At 35.5% G+C, this 17,309-nt stretch overlaps 1 protein-coding gene across 2 annotated transcripts in view; it reads right to left on the minus strand.

Moving 5' to 3' along the window:
• Akap7 (A-kinase anchoring protein 7) overlaps window positions 1-16,954 on the minus strand; it is a 135,405-nt gene extending 118,451 nt beyond the window's left edge. For both annotated transcript variants that reach the window (XM_026381154.2, XM_026381163.2), the window contains exons 1-2: window positions 16,571-16,954; window positions 9,373-9,504 (exon numbers count right to left, since the gene is read on the minus strand). In XM_026381154.2, coding sequence (XP_026236939.2) covers window positions 9,373-9,504; window positions 16,571-16,814 — 376 coding nt within the window. In that variant the 5' untranslated portion in view covers window positions 16,815-16,954. The remainder of the gene's footprint in view (window positions 1-9,372; window positions 9,505-16,570) is intronic.
• Window positions 16,955-17,309: the final 355 nt, after the last annotated feature.

Genomic DNA, 17,309 nt, shown 5'->3' on the forward strand with positions numbered 1-17,309 from the left:
AAAGTTAACATAGTATTTAAAAATCCACTGGCACTTTTAGCATTTTAAATTGTTTTACATCTTATCTGTTATACATGCAACTGTCTTCCTGTTTGTAGCAACTGATTTTTGCTCATTTCAAGCATTTCACAAATCCATTTTGTAGATATCCAGAAAAGGAAAATCATATTCTCTCAAAGAATGGTTTTATTAGATTCAGAACTCCTAACAATTTTAGTATCAAGAGAATGATAGTGTAAAACCTCAAATCAGAATATAATTTCTTGGTAAAAATACAGAAGTACAGGGTTTATGTAAGTTTCTTTAGCTTCCCATAATCCTATAAGTAACTATTTAATTTTCCTTTCAACTGGATGACCTACCATTTTCTTTCGTTAGTTATGATAGACAGTACCAAGTTTAAAATTATGTGATGAGATCTGGAGGGGAAGGAAAAGAATCTAAAGAATATTGTTTATATGGTACAGTTTTATCAAATCTTGTAATACACTTTTTTTTAAATTCAGTGAGTCTATTGATTTAAGGTCAACCTGCTACACACTAAGTCCAATATCTTTTTTTTCTCATTTGCATATAGTCTTTAATTTATAAAATTTATTTGTATGGCCAAAGTATAAAAGCCTTCAGCTTTTTTTAATTGAACTTCCTTTTATTGCTAACTTTGAAATCATAATCTAGGTTCTAAAAAACAATTTGCTAGTATTCGTTTTACTTACCTTTGCATGAAAATATAAACAGCAAAATATTCATTCATTCATTCAAAATATTCTAACTTACTGATAAAAATATTAAAAAGCAGTGATATAGAAACAAAAGGTAGAAAGCTTTGGCTGTGTGCCCTGGATCTTTCACTGGATTATTTAGAGTAACTTTATTGGTTAGTAAAACAGTCATCCGTGGAAGTATAGCATGTAAACTCATAAATTTAATTTACTCCACTTGTTAATTTTCATAATGATTTCAGTCACCATTTTAATGTGCTCTAATGAATTTAGTCTTGTTGACAAAGGTTGTAACTCTCTAATCCATGAATTTGTTTTTTTAAATAAAACACTCATGTCATTTTTTATGTAAATTATCTCATTTCTCCTCAGGTTCTATTTATTCCCTCAAAAACTATAAAGGAGGGCTGGGGACACAGCTCAGTTGTTAGAGTACTTACCTCACATGCACAAGGCTCTGGGTTCAATCCCCAGCACTCCAGCACCCCACCACCACACACACACACACACACACAAAAAAAAAAAAACCTACAAAGGAATAATTTATGGGAGAAATTAATTTAATTTAATTAAGTAGTCCATGTGTTATTATGGGTTGGTATTTTTTTACATTTGCTTTTAATTAAAAGGCTGAGAATTAATTAAATTTTGTTTTCATGTTGTCTTTTTTTTTTCTTGTTAAGATATTAAAATCTTTAAAGTAATCATTCCTTAAAAACTCCTTAGTTGTATTACTCAGAATATCATCTTCTATATTTCGTAGAATCATTCCCCCTTACTACTGGCAAATTACTAAAAACTTTATAAAAAAAATTATTTCCCTCATTGCATTTCTGTGGAAATTAAGTAAGAAAACAGTGTTTTATAATGTGTTAATAGTACTCAATATAAAATACTGCCTTTAAGAGGCAAAGTTTTACAGAGGTCGTTTGTTGTTGTTGTTATTATAGTTGTAGATGGACAGCATGCCTTTATTTATTTATTTTTAATATGGTGCTGAGGATCTAACCCAGTGCCTCTCACACGCTCTGCCATAGAGCTCAGCCCCAGCCCACAGATATTTAATTTAACAAATATGTTTAGGAAAAAATTTGGTGAAATTAATGAAAAAAAATTACTGAGGCTAGCTATATGCTACAAACTTAATGACTTAACAGGCACTGAGGAATTATATCTGCCCAACAAACCTATGAGTTAGCTACCATTATTATACCAGGATTACAGATAATGAAACTCAGCCTGGAAAAAGTACAAAATTTAAAAATGCAGGAGTAAATTTTAAACCCTGACAATCTGATGCCAAGTATTCACATTCACCTACTACTGCATAACAGAGTAGATGTCCCCTAATGAACAGTAGCAAAAAAGAAGAAGAATGAGTTTATCTACACCTGTGTTTACTGAATAAATGGAGCCTCTTTTCTTTTTTTTAATGGTACATTATAACTATATGAAATAATGGGATTCATTGTTACATATTCATACATGCACACAACATAACAAAATACTAACTCTTTAAACTGGGTGCAGTAGTGCACTTCTATAATCCCAGCAGCTTCAGAGCCTGAGGTAAGAGGATCCCAAGTGCAAAGACAGCTACAGCAAAAGCAAGATGCAGTGAGACCTTGTACCTAAATAATAAAATACAAAATATGGCTGGGGATGTGGCTCAGTGGTTGAGTGCCCACAGTTCAATCCCCAGTATCAAAAAAAAAAAAAAAGACTAACTCTTTTTTAAAAAAAGGTTTTAGCCACATTTAAAATTTTTAATTTCATTTTTCCATAAAAGGAATAAAGACTATTCACAAAATTTGAGGATTACAGAAAAGAACAAAAAAAAATGCTAATAAACCTATTTCCTTAATACAATCACTATGAATTTTTGTGATAGATCACATAAAGTATTTACACAATTGTAAAAAATTAACATATAATTTTGGCCCTACTATTTTTCATTTTGCATCATATATTTTCATATATACATATATGTATATATGAGAGAAAGAAAATTCCCTATAACATTTTTTCAGAAATATTACTTATTTATAACTAAAAATAATTATATAATAATATGTAACCTTAGAAACACTAATACAGCTTCATCAAATATTTCCTAAATCTGGATATTTGCATTTTTTAATAGTACTTTTAGTTTTTACTTCATCACATCAATAGACTTAAAGGTAAGAGTCATATGATTATAACAATTTATGCACAGAAAGCATTTGACAAAATACAGCACTCTTTCATGTTCAAAACACTAGAAAAACTAGGGATAGTAGGAACATACCTCAACATTGTAAAAGCTACCTATGCTAAACCCAAGGCCAACATCATTCTAAATGGACAAAAATTGGAAGTATTCCCTCTAAAAACTGGAACAAGACAGTGTTCACCACTTCTATTCAATATAGTCCTTGAAACTCTACCTAAACAGAGCAATTAGATGAAAGAAATTAAAGGGAAACAAATAGGAAAAGAACTCAAACTATCATTATTTGCTGACAACATGATTCTATAGTTAGAGGATCAAAAAAATTCCATCAGAAAACTTACAGAATTAATAAATGAATTCACAGCAAAGTAGCAGGATATAAAATCAATACCCATAAATCAAATGAATTTCTATACATCAGTAGTGAATGCTCTGGAAAAGAAATTAGGAAAACTACCCCCTTCACAATAGCCTCAAAAAAAAAAAATACTTGGGAATCAACAAAAGACATGAAAGACCCATCCAATGAAAACTACAGAACACTAAAGAAAGAAATTGAAGAAGACCTTAGAAGATGAAAAGATCTCTGATGCTCTTGGGTAGGCGAAATCAATATTGTCAAAATGGCCATACTACCAAAAGCACTATACGGATTCAATGAGATTCCAATTAAAATCTCATCATCATCCCTTATAGAAATAAAAAAAGGAATCATAAAATTCATTTGGAAAAATAAGAGACACAGAATAGCCAAAACAATCCTTAGAAAGAAGAGTGAAGCAGGAGGGATCACCATATCAGACCTTAAACTATACTACAAAGCTATAGCAACAAAAATGGCATGATATTGGCACGAAAATAGACATGTAGACAAATGGTACAGAATAGAAGACACAGAGATAAACAAACACAAAAATAGTTATCTAATACTAGTATTAGAAACATACATTGGAGAAAAGATAGTCTCTTCAACAAATGGTGCTGGGAGAACTAGAAATCCATATGCAGCAAAATGAAACTAAACCCTTATTTCTCACCATGCACAAAACTCAACTCAAAGTGGACCAAAGACCTAGGAATTAGACTAGAGACCCTGTGTCTAACAGAGGAAAAAGTAGGCCCAAATCTTCATCACATCCGATTAGGCTCCAACTTCCTTAATAAGACTCCTAAAGTTCAAGAAGTAAAATCAAGAATTAATAAATGGGATGGACTCGGACCTGGGGTGGTAGCTCAGCAGTACAGCACTCGCCTAGCACATGTGAGGTGCTGGGTTCAGTCTTCAGCACCACATAAAAATAAATAAATAAAATAAAGGTATTGTGTCCAACTACAACTTAAAAAAATAAAAATAAATAAATAAATGGGATAGACTCAAATGAAAAAGCTTGTCAGCAAAAGAAACAAACAATGAGGTAAACAGAAAGCCTACATTTTGGGAACAAATTTTTGCCACACATGCATCAGATAGAGCACTAGTCTCCAGGATATATAAAAAACTCAAAAAACTTAACACAAAATAAACAGACAATCCAATCAATAAATGGGCTAAGGACCTGAACAGACACTTCTAAGAAGAAGGTATACATTCAATCAACAAATATATGAAAAAATATTCAACATCTCTAGTAATTAGTTTTTTTCTAGTAATTAGAGAAATAAAAATCAAAACTACTCTAAGATTTTATCTCACTTCAGTCAGAATGGCAGTTATCCCACTCCACCATCTATACTCAAAGGATTTAAAATCAGCATACTATAGTAATGCAGCCACATCAATGTTTATAGCAGCTCAATTCACAATAGCTAAACTGTGGAAGCAACCTAGATGCCCTTCAATAGATGAATGGATAAAGAAACTGTAATACACACACACACACACACACACACACACACACACACACGATGGAATATTACTCAGCATTAAAAAAGAATAAAACTATGGCATTTGCAGCTAAATGGATGGAGTTGGAAAATATCATGCTAAGCGAAGTAAACCAATCTCAAAAACTTATCTCTCTGATAAGTGAATGATGATCCATAATGGGAGGTGGGGGGTAGAATGGAGGAACTTTGGGCAAAGAGGAGGGAGGGGTGAGGAGGGGGCATGGGGGGCAGGAAAGATGGTGAAATGAGATGGACATTATTACCCTAGATACATGTATGATCGCACATATGGTGTGATGCTACATGTGTACATCCACAGAAAAGTTGTGCTGTAATTGTGTACAATGAATCAAAATGCATTCTGCTGTCACATATACCTAATTATAATTAATTAATTAATTAATTAAAAAGTAAAAAAAGAAGATACTGAGAAAAAAAGGGAAAAAAGACTCTGAAACTGACACATATATTTGTGATTAAAACTTTTTAAAATTTTAAACTCAAGGGCTGGGGTTGTGGCTCAGTGGTAGAGTGCTTGCCTAGCATGCATGAGGCACTCGGTTCAATCCTCAGCATCACATAAAAATAAAATAAATATATTGTGTCCACCTAAAACTAAAAATTAATATTTAAAAAAAATTAAACTCAATTATAAGGTTTAAAACTCAGTAAGTATATTATGAATTAATGTATCTACTGACTTTTATTCAGCTCTTGGTTGCTTTTGTGGGGATTTTGATATTGTTCTTCTGGCTTTTGTAGTACTGGGAATTGAACCAAGGACCTTGAGCATACTAGGCATGTACTCTACCACTAAGCTACATCCTCAGCCCCTTTTATTTTGAGACAGGGTTTCACTAAGTTGCTGAAGCTGGCCTTGAACTTGCAATCCTCTTGCCTCAGCCTCCCAAATAGCTGGGGTTACAGGCATACTACTGAGCCCAGCTAGTCTTTTCGTTGGTCTTTTTGTTTGTTTAACAAGGGAAGAAAAAGGATAGCAACTATTTGTATTATTTGAGACAAATACTTTTGTCTCAAGTCTTTCATAATAAAATCTGGAATTGTCATGAGCTGAGTAATGAGACTTTGCTCAATGATGGACTACATATATGATAGTGGTCTCACAAGATTATTTTGTCCAGTGACACCACAGCCATGTTAGTTTGTGTATATATATTCCATGATGCTCACCCAAGCACAAAATTGCCTACTGAGGCATCTTTAAGGACTTATCTGTTGTTAAGTAATGTATGATTGTATGTGATATATGCATCCCCTGTTAATTATGGAAAGACACTGAACACAATTTATCTTTTTAAAACTGACTCAGAATAATCATTTATTATATGAGGTGCATACCAAGATTCAGTGTTTGATACAGCACTTCTCTATAAAAATTTCAATAAAGTTTCAATTGATATCTTTGAATATTTGAAGTATTTTTAAAGACAACTTAATAGTATTAGCTAGTAAATAAGTAACAAAACAGTAATTTCCCATAACTGAAGAATCTCTAGTAATTATAAGATTAAAATTCTATGGAATTAGGGTTGTAGCTCAGTGGTAGAGTGTTTGCCCAGCATGTGTGAAGCACTGGGTTTGATCCTCAGCACCATATAAAAATTAATAAATAAAATAAAAGTATTGTGTCCATTACAACTAAAAAAATTTTTGAAAAAAAATTATGGGCAAAGTAAAATAAGAATCAATCACTTCAACAAAAGAAGAACTGAATTCCACATTTAGGAAAGATGCAACTAAAAACCAACTCTCAAGTATTTTCCTTCGAATCTTGATTTAAATGTGGCTTGATAGTTAAGAACTGTGATTCTCTTAAGAGACTAGAGGTAATTAAATTAAAGCTCTCCAAGGTTCACACCGTGAAAAGCATACTAAACCATCCCATCTGCAGAATAGTGGCTCTAAACTGCAGACCTTGTCCATTCAACTTTCAGAGGAGGAGAAACAGCACCAGCAAACATTTTCCCATGGTTTACTGAGTTTCTAACCAATTCACCCAGACTGCCTCCCTGAGAGACAAGAGAGCTGTATAGGCCCAGGTCAGCCCCTCACTGATGCTGGATCTTCCCCTGGAACCCATCCAACCTGGGGCCAAACACATGGCAGAGCTGCACTGCTCCTCACCATACTCAAAGATTTTCTTTTGCTCACACATATGGACAGTTTATTTCTAATATAGTTCTATAGTCTAATATATGATCCTAATGTATCTTATGTTCTAATATTTAGAACATTCTAATATATTCACAATTCTAATATATATTTCTAGTAAAATAATGTCTTCATAAGTAAAATGCAACAAAAAAATACAAAGGCCTGTTTGGCCAAACAGATCAAATGTCACCTGATAGCAACACTGCACCTACACTAAAGATGACACTGTCGACACTGAGATACTAATCATTTCAGGAGTTTTTCACTGTCAAGGATTCACCTTCCCATAATGTTCTCCAGTACTACTTTTCTCACTGCTCTGCCAAAGTTTCTATCAGAAAAAAATTTCCTGGCAGTTAACTCACAATTCCCACAGGCCAAAGAAAACCAAAGCAACCACAGGCAACAACCAGCAACCTGAGAATTTTAAGGTTGTTATCTACTACAGAAGACTGACTCAATTACCACTGTGCTAAACATAAGAAGAACCCAGGTTAAGTCCCACTCAAGCCACATACTAATTATCCTGTGTTTTGGGCACAAAAGCTATTACTATATTTATTGTAAGGTTTAAATGATGACAACAACCTCCTAGTTCTTGTACATTTCTATAAAAATCTTACTTCACAAAAATTAGTTAGAGGGCTGAAGATGTAGCTCAGTGGTAAAGCATTTGCCTAATATGTGCAAATCCTTGGGTTCAAATATCTAGTGCTGTAAAAAAAAAATTTTAAAAAAACACCTAGTTACTAGTTTCTGGTTTGCAATAAATTTTACTATTTGTTCCTCAGTGTTATTTTAAAAAACTATTATAAAAATCAGAGAATAAGTTGTCTCCAAATAAGGGATATGTTTCAAAGGTTTTGTAAAACAACATTTGTACATTGTTTTATGTTTTTAACTGCTTTCTTTCACACATTTCTTCTTTTGATATGTATAGCAAACCCTATGAGATAAGCAAAAGGGTATTTACATCTACGTTTTAGTTAAAGAAGCAATGTCAAAGTCATGCAAATAGAAAATCTAATAACAATTCACGATATCCACTCAATAGATGAATGAATATAAAAACTGTGATATATACACATACACTCTGGAGTATTATTCATACATAAAGAAGAATGAAATTATGGTATTTATGGCATTTTCTAGTAAATAGATGGAAATGGAGACCATCATGCTAAGTGAAATAAACTAGACTCAGAAAATAAAATAAAATAAATAAATTAAAGAAACTTTAATAATCAAAACTTAAAACACAAGTTTTCTGTATTTCCCACTATCCAACATTGCCTACATGTAAGTTGGAACTTGAGATTTGAAAATTCATCTTTCTAAAAAGTAATCTTATACATGGTGATTTGGAATCTAAACTAGCCCACAAAAACATTTAGCTCATAAAGCCAAAGCTATCAAAAAGTGGTATAGCACTATATAGTTAAAAATGGTGGAGCTGGAGTTGCTGCTCAGTGGTAGAGGACTTGCCTAGCATGTGTGAGGCATTGGGTTCAATTCTCAGTACCACATATAAATAAATGAATAAAATAAAGGTTCATCAACAACTGAAAACATATATATAAATAAATGAATAAAATAAAGGTTCATCAACAACTGAAAACATATATAAAAATAGTTGTTTTTTTTTTTAATCGTGTTTAGTGAACTGACCTGAGCCCCTAATATACATGAATAACATTCATCACTTATTTGGTAAGAAATATACTAAATCCTGTAGAAAAAAATATCCTGCTTGCATGAAGGACTGGTGGCTCTTCCCTATGTTTACTTGCAGAAGCAGCTGTCCTTTTAAAAGTAGGAATGCAGGCCACAATCACATCTCCTTTGTTCTTTGTGGTCCCAATGGCCATTGGTCTCCTTATCATTAGAGATACAAGAATGTGGTATCTATAGAATACCACTTTCTCTGTCAATAAGTACATATTTAATTAAAGGTTTAACTATTTTCAACACTAACCTGGTAAGCTCCATGAGGGCAGGAATAATGCCTATCTTCTTGTTCACCAATGGGCCCTCCCAATGCATAGCAAAGTGCCTGACCAATATCAACAGCCAGTAAACATTTTTGTTAGATGAATGAATACTGCTGAAATTGGTAGTGGCTCCAGAAGAATTGAAGGAAGTTATTACAAACCATGAAATGACCTGGTCCATTATTTTCAAAAGTTAATAAAAAACTATAGAAAGGCTAAAATGATACATGTCTTTCTGTGACAGTTTTGACAACACATTACCAAATTAAAAACCCAAATTCAAAAACACAACAAATAATCAAAGTGTCATAATTTAATGGAAAAGAAGCTATATTTACTATTCACTGCTTCTAAATACATGTTTATTTAATAAAGTACTTACTTTCATAATCATCTTTAATATTTATAGTAGCAAATGGCATGTTTATCAGAGAATCCACAGTACTGGCTTCAAATTCTTCTGACATTTCCTTTTTTCTTGACACATTTTCATTCTCACTGGAATTTATTCCTCCTTTAACACAACACAAGAAGAAAAATACATTATTTAACTTACTTTTAAAACTCATATCCTAAACCAAACCAACTCACCTAGATGAATTAAATATAAATTAACATCTGTGTTTTAGTCAACTTTTTCACTACTGTACTAAAAAACTTGACAAGAACAATTTTAGAGGAGGAAGAGTTTATCTGGGGGCTCACAGTTTCAGATAGCAGGCTCCATTCCTTAGGGCACAAGGTGATGCAAGACATCATGGCGGAAGGGTGTGTCTGAGAAAGGGGCCCAGGACATCACATCAGAAGCGGAGAGAGCCTCCACTCACCAGATACAAAATATATGACACAAAGGCACACCCTCAATGCCCACCTCTTCCAGCCATACCCTATCTGCCTTCAATTACCACTCAGTTAATCTCCATCAGATTAACACACTGATTGGGTTAAGGTTCTCAAAATCCAATCACTTCATCTCTGAATGTTATTGCATTTTCTCACACATGAGCTTTTGGGAGACACCTAATATCTAAACCATAACAATCTGTTAAGAGAAGTACTATTTGTATTCAAATATATTGTAAAACTATTTACATAAACATTATTTACACCAGATTCTATATTTTTATAAGTGTAATTTTACATTAAACAACAACCTTCTAAATCTTTAATCATTTTGTAAAGCACAGTATTCAACTCAGGGCTAGATGAAGACAGTCAATAATTTTCAAGAGCTTTCATAGTTATACTTCCTTATTTCTTTTTTAAATGTTTTTAATAGTGCATTATAGTTATATGTAATAATGGGATTCATTTTGACATAATCATACATGCATGGAATATAATTTGCTCCATTTCAGTCTCCAGTGCTTCTACTTTCCTTCCCCTCCTCCCGTCCCCTATTCTTCTACTCTATTCCTCCCCCTTCTTCGACTCTGCTGGTCTTCAATATTTCTAAAGTTACATGTTTTACATATCTTTGATAAACAAGCCAACAATATTTAGTAACTCTTTTCACAATTATTTTTAATAATGTCACTTATGTGTTTGGATTCTTTTTACCTTCCATAAAGATTTTTAAGTTGTTTCTCACCATTATTACACTTAACATTGGAAATCCAGCTAAAAATATGTAGCCCTAAATATGCAGTTTTGGAAACTCAATTGTGATAAGCAAGTGATCTGACAGTTTCCCAAACAGCTCTCCCATGGTCATGCACTAATATTAAAGTCACATTTCACATTTGGTTTTCATTTTCTTGTTAAGGATGGAATACTCACATATTTTAGGTGGAGACTAAGGGGGAAAAGGCATCTGTTTAAATTTATAAAATTAATTGCTAATTTTATCAGTTGGTGGTCTCCCCAGTACCACTATTCTCCACACCTTTATTGACACACAAATGTTATCTAGAATAGATTGAACAGAATCCTGGGATATTTCATGTATTTATTAAAGGTTGATTTACCATTTGAAATGTTAAATTTATTTATTTCATTTCTTTCATTCTTTGCAAACTTTTGTTTTCAAATACAATACCTGCAAGACACTTTCCATTAAGGATATGGTTTACAATATATAACATGTTGACTATGGTAATAGATTATAGTTAATATGTCTACCAAAATTATAAACTTTTATTGCAATTAAAGTCATTCTCATTGTTCTCTCTCTCTCTCTCTCTCTCACACACACACACACACACACACACACACACACACTTACCAACATACCTGTTTGCTGTTTGTTGTTTAAAAAAAGCAATCCAAAAGAACTTTTTAAAAAAGTTCAATGTCATAAAATAGTAGGAGCACTTTTTTTTTTTTTGTATTAGGGATGGAACTGAGGAGTACCCTACTACTGAGATACATTCTCACTCCCTTTTTTATTTTTTATTTTTAGACAAGATCTTGCAAAATTGGCGAGGCAATCCTCCTATATCATCCTTTGAGTTGCTGAGATTATAGGCATGCAGTACTATTCCCAGCAGTAGTACATTCTTAAAATGTTATTTACACAGTTCAAATATTAGGAAGTATGAAAGGCTGGCACATTGTTTGACAATCTTTAGTCTACTATAAGTCTTCTCATACACTCACAAATATTTTTAAAATATGAGAACAACTTTGTATTCTAAGCTTGCATTTTAAAAACATAAATTCAGTTTAAACTTAAAAGTTTAAATAGACCAATACAAATCTTGAAACTCTGGGCAGAGGCAGCTACACATAAAGGATCATCACTGCCCATGTACCTTCACTTGAAAAGTCTGCAACAAAAAAAGTACTTGTAACAGGGCATGGTGGTGCACATCTGCAATCCCAGCTATTCAGGAAGCTGAGGCAGGAGGATCACAAGTTCAAGACGAGCTTGGGCAACACAGTGAGACTCTATCACAACATAAAAATAAAAAGGGCTATGTATTATAAAGCATCATATGGAGCCAAAGCAACCACAGGGTTCTGCAGCATTCAGTCCCTGTGATCCCACAGGAAGGATTTCACAGGCTGAAAGTAAGGCACACAGCACAGGACTGGAGTGGACTGTCTCCTGAGAGAGTAAGAGAGCTCCTAAGAGAGCTCTTACAGTCTGGGATTTTAAGGAGATTGGGCCTCTTTCTTCTTGCCTTATTTTCTCACAGCCCCCTTTTGATTAATAAGTGGTTTATTACCATTTTTTAAATTTTGTATATATATAGCTATAAAGGACTGGGGATGTAGCTAGGAGTTAGAGCATCCCTGGGTTCAGAACTGCAAAGATAAATAAATAACATGAAAATAAAAATAAACAATGCTGAATGAAAATCACAACCAAAAGCAGTAAATTCAACTGTTGTTTTCCTTATTTATTCTCAATCTGAACATGTCTAAAGACATGAAATTGGCCCATCTAACACTGGTATTTCAATACTAGTTCCCAAGTCCATCTGCCACTTAGAAATAGACATTCCCTGATTGGGTGGTAGATTTATATTATTTTTCAAAATTCTGCAAAAAGCAATATGCATTCAGTTGAAACCATACTTCAAATTTTGAATTCTGAACTCTTAGGGGTATAGTGCTCGCTCCTGATGCCAGGCAATGACCATAAGCCTTAGTTCACAGCCAGCCCAGTCTTGTGAGGAAACAGGAGCTCTCTATAGTGCACCTGCTTCCAGGGTTAGGCGTATTAAATACATTTTCCACTTACAATGGTTGCAACACCTGATGGGTTGTTGAGGATAACCCCATCATAAATTCAGGAGCAGCTATATAAGATGCTTGGCAATATGTGAGATAAATAATAAAACTGACTTCTGGGTTTTAATAACATATTTTGAAGGCAAGAAGATTTAATACAATGATAAATTAAATTAAGACTTTTTGAATTAAACATTCTTGAAATGGTTTAATTTTTAGTTTATCTTGAATTGTCAACAGTAAGAAAGCAAGTGCCCACTGGATCACTGTCTATATCAAGGAGAGAATCACATGGTGACATTGATGACAACCATTCCATTTGAATGATTCAAGGAAGAACTGGAACTGTAATTCGGTTCAATTTCTAGTACTACCAGAATCACCTACGGATTTTTTTTTAATATTTATTTTTTAGTTGTAGTTGGACTCAATATCTTTATTTTATTTATTTATACATAGTGCTGAGGATCGAACCCAGGGCCTCCCACATGCTAGGTGAGCACTTTACCACTGAGCCACAACCCCAGCCCTCACCTAAGGATTTTTTAAAAATCATCCCAGACCAATTAAAGCAGAATATCTGCAGATCAGCCCAGCAGCTGGCATTTTTTAAAAGTCCCACAACACATTATACATGGACATTTGTCCATTTTCTCTACTAGATTCTAAGCTACAGTGACCATATAATTTATCACTGAAAACAGGGGACTTTGGAAAGTGAAAGGGGGAAATTTCATAAATTCCACCCCATCAGTAAGTGTGGTCCCCTACTGTGAGCTCCCAGGTGCCCTATTTTACTCTCCTTTGATTCCTCCACTCCTGGCAGAGTTTAGCTCATGGTAGGTGCTCTATAAATTTTTACTGAATGTACATGCACACTGCATATACATGTGTATATACAATATATATACACATGTATTAAAATTAATGATATAATTTATATATATTTATTTATATATGTATATGTGTGTGTATGAGATATATATATATATATATCAACTACACATTTGGAACTGGTTAATAAAGCACTTGGGCTCCACTGCAATGCAGTTATCTCAATGCCCATGAAAACTAATTCCTAGTATTTCACAGTAGTCTCAGCACATCACAGCTTCTCTCATTTTCACAGGATGGATGGAGGAAAGGTACTACTATTCCATTAGACATAAAAGCAAAAACTAACAAAAGAAGAAAAACCAAGAGAAAAAAAAAGCATAATATGACTTGCTCAACATCTTTCACCGTCTTATTAAATAAAGCACATTAAATTCAAATACAATATTGTATCAAAATTAAGAGGAGTCAAGGACTTCAAATACAAACTCTCTTTTATTGTTAAAGAATTAAAACAATTTTTGTAAATATCATTTATTAACTGAAAAAATGCCATTTACATGTAAAAGTCTTTAAAAAAAAAAAAAAACTACTGATCACTCTATTGAACAATGATTCTCAAACCGAATATCCGGAACCTTCCTCCAGTTCCCTAAGCTCTAGGGTTTGAGTAATGGTTGACAGATATAAATTAAATATATTTTTCCTTTCTACACCTTCTTTTACAGAAGGTATAAATCTTTTGCTTTTGAGAATTACCTTTTAAAAAACCTACTCTCAAATAAAACATTTAAAAATATAAATTCATTGCTTTGACAGTTTTTAAGTCTCCTAAAACTTAACCTATCTATAATTAAAATAATTTTTTGTACAAATCCAAATAAAAGTTACATAAAATGTATTAATAACATAAAGATGAGGTGAAGCTGGTAAACTAATACTACCACACCAACCAACAAACATAGACTTCAGGCCAGGCAGGGCTGGAGAATAACTTTAGAGAGTAAATAATTTAATTTTCACTACTATGCTACTATGATAGCTAATTAAGTAACTTGCCCAGTGGTAAACTTATCAGAATCAGGGGCTGGTATCTGAATCCAGTCACTGAGGCAGAAAGATGGCAAGTTGGAAGCCAGCCTGGGAAACTTAGGGAGACTTGTCTCAAAATAAAAAATAAAAAGGACCGGGGATGTACTAGTGATAGAGCACATCTGAGTTCAATCTCCAGTACTGTTAAAAAAAAAAGAAAGAAAGAAAGAAAGAAAAGAAAAGAAAATGTGGAACAACTTAAATGCCTAATGAATGGTATTGGCCAAATTATATTGCTATCTTGTGTGCATGCACAAACATGTAACAATGAATCCTACCATTATGTACAACTATAATGCACCAATTTTAAAAAATAGGAAAACCATTTACAACAAATATTGACTCTAAAAAGTGGATATAAGGACTGGGGTTGTAGCTCAGAGGTACTAGCACTTGCCTAGTAATGCACAAGGCCCTAAAATCAATCCCCACCACTGCTAAATAAATAAATAGTGGATATAAAACTACAAAACTGAATATGCTCTTAAGACTTACCCTTATTTGGGAAAAGGCAAAAGGAATGACTTAATCAAAGACCAACAGAGGAAAAAAAGGACATACGATAGCTTATCCACTGTCATACAAACCTGTTTCCTATTTGAGCGATAAACTACAACTGCATTAGGCAGGCGGACTCCAATCAATGTACTAAACACTATCTATGTTCCCCATCGCCAACAGAAAGGGGTAATGCCATCCATTCTAGCCTTGGCTTAGCTACTAAACATAATATTATCTTACGTCTTGATAAACATTGAAAGCTGTGTGAGTCAACAAAAAGCCTGACCATTCCCATCATAAAAAGGGAACAAAACGAATCTAAATTACTAGGGAAAACCAAAATACTACTATCTAAAAAGAGAATGCAAGAAAACAGTAACCTCCACAAACATCTTTAAGTTTTTAATATGACTAAGGAAGCCAGGCACTGTAGCACAGGCCTGCAACCCCAGCAATTTGGGAAGCTGAGGGAGGAGATTGCAAATTGGAGGACAGCCTCAACAATTTAGACCCTGTCTCAGAAGAAAAAATAAAAAGAACTGTGGGTGTAGCTTAGTGATAAAGTATCCTTTGGCTATACACACACACACAAACATATACACAGAGAGAAACATACACACACATACACACACACACACAGAAAAGACATATATGCTATCAGCATTAAGCAAGGAAGTGAGTGAGTCCTATCTAAACAAACTCCTTCCTTTCTCTCATGCATATACCCCTCATCCTATAAATGCATCTATAAAACTGCATAACTTGGGCTCTAACCACAAGGTGCGAATCACTCCATCTGCAAGACAACTGTAAACATACACTAGTTAATGCCTATTTAATAACAAATTTTAATGTTTATATTTTTATACATGTATAATATAAAAATCTTGCAAAAGAGCCCTTTTCTCTAATTGCTTTTGGTTCTTTCAACTAGTTCAGTTCCTATAAAACGCTGACCCAAATTGGAAATTCATTCTGGGAGCTAAGGCAGACTTGGCGCCAGTTTTAAAAAGGTCATTTCCGAACCTGGAATAAAATCCCAAATGAAACAGTAAGGTGGTTCAGGTGTTTAATAGCCATCACAGAAAATAAAATGATATTACTGGGTTTTGTTTAGCACAAGAGCACGGTAGGATGGGATGTGCTGGGGAGAACTTTGTGCTAAGGGTCAAAAGATCAGAAAGGGGGAAACAAAAGCGAAACTTCGGGATGGGTTCACCCCCACTCTTTCCTGCATTGGTGCCTACAAGGGGTGCCCTGAAACGCTCCGCTACGAGCAGCGCTGCCCACCCGGTTGCACGGGGTTCCCGGTGCTACGGGGGTCTCCTAGAGGGAGGGAGAGGGTACTCGGAGCTGGCGGGCCCCTGGACGCGCTCTCCCCGAGGCAGGACCGCCTAGGCTGAGCGCGGCGCGGGCGCGCGCGTACGCGCTCGCGGCTCCGGCAGACCCTGGCCCGCTGGGCAGCCCGCTCTCACCCGCTCCGGGGCGCTCCATGGTCGAGGGGCGAGAGGGTGGCGCGTCAGGGCCCGCAGCGGCGGGCTTACGCAGCGGCCGGGAACAGGGAGGCTGGCGGAGGCGGAGGCCGGGGCGGGGCCCGGGGACTGCCGGAGGCGCGCGGGGGCGGACGGCGGGAGCGCGGACCGCAGCGGCCAGGCTTACGGAGGCGCGGAGCCCCCTGAGCCGCAGCCCCCGCGGCAGCAGCACCTGCAGACGCTGCATGCCAGCCCGGGCGCCGCGACGAGCCGGAAGGGGCCGGCCCGGTTCTCCGGTGGTACCCGGATTGGGGCGAGCGACGCGGGCCGCGCTTGCGGAGGGCGGGGGAGCCGGGGGCCGCGACCCCGGGGCCACCCCAAGCTCCGGGCCTGCTCTGCTGCCAGGATGGTCGCGGCCAGCCTTCCCGAGACCGGTGGCCGCTGGCAGCCGCTGGCAAACCTCAGTTATTTCCTGTGGCGCGGCCTTTCCTGTCCCACGCTTTGAGGGGCAAGATTGGGACTTGGCTGGGAGCATTCCTGACCCGCTGTCTCCTGAGAACCCCTGTGTTTAGTTTTGCAAAGAGCTATGAAAACAGTACTGATTGCAAAATATTTGGGAAAAGCGAGATGTACCAGAACGAGACCTTACACATCTGTATGTCGGAGATCTTTTATAGGTTTTGTTTTTTAAAAAAAAAAAGTCAAATTGGGACAAAGACTGAAATTTTTAATAACGGTTCTT

The sequence above is a fragment of the Urocitellus parryii genome, chromosome 8, assembly GCF_045843805.1.
Source record: "Urocitellus parryii isolate mUroPar1 chromosome 8, mUroPar1.hap1, whole genome shotgun sequence".
NCBI lineage: Eukaryota > Metazoa > Chordata > Mammalia > Rodentia > Sciuridae > Urocitellus > Urocitellus parryii.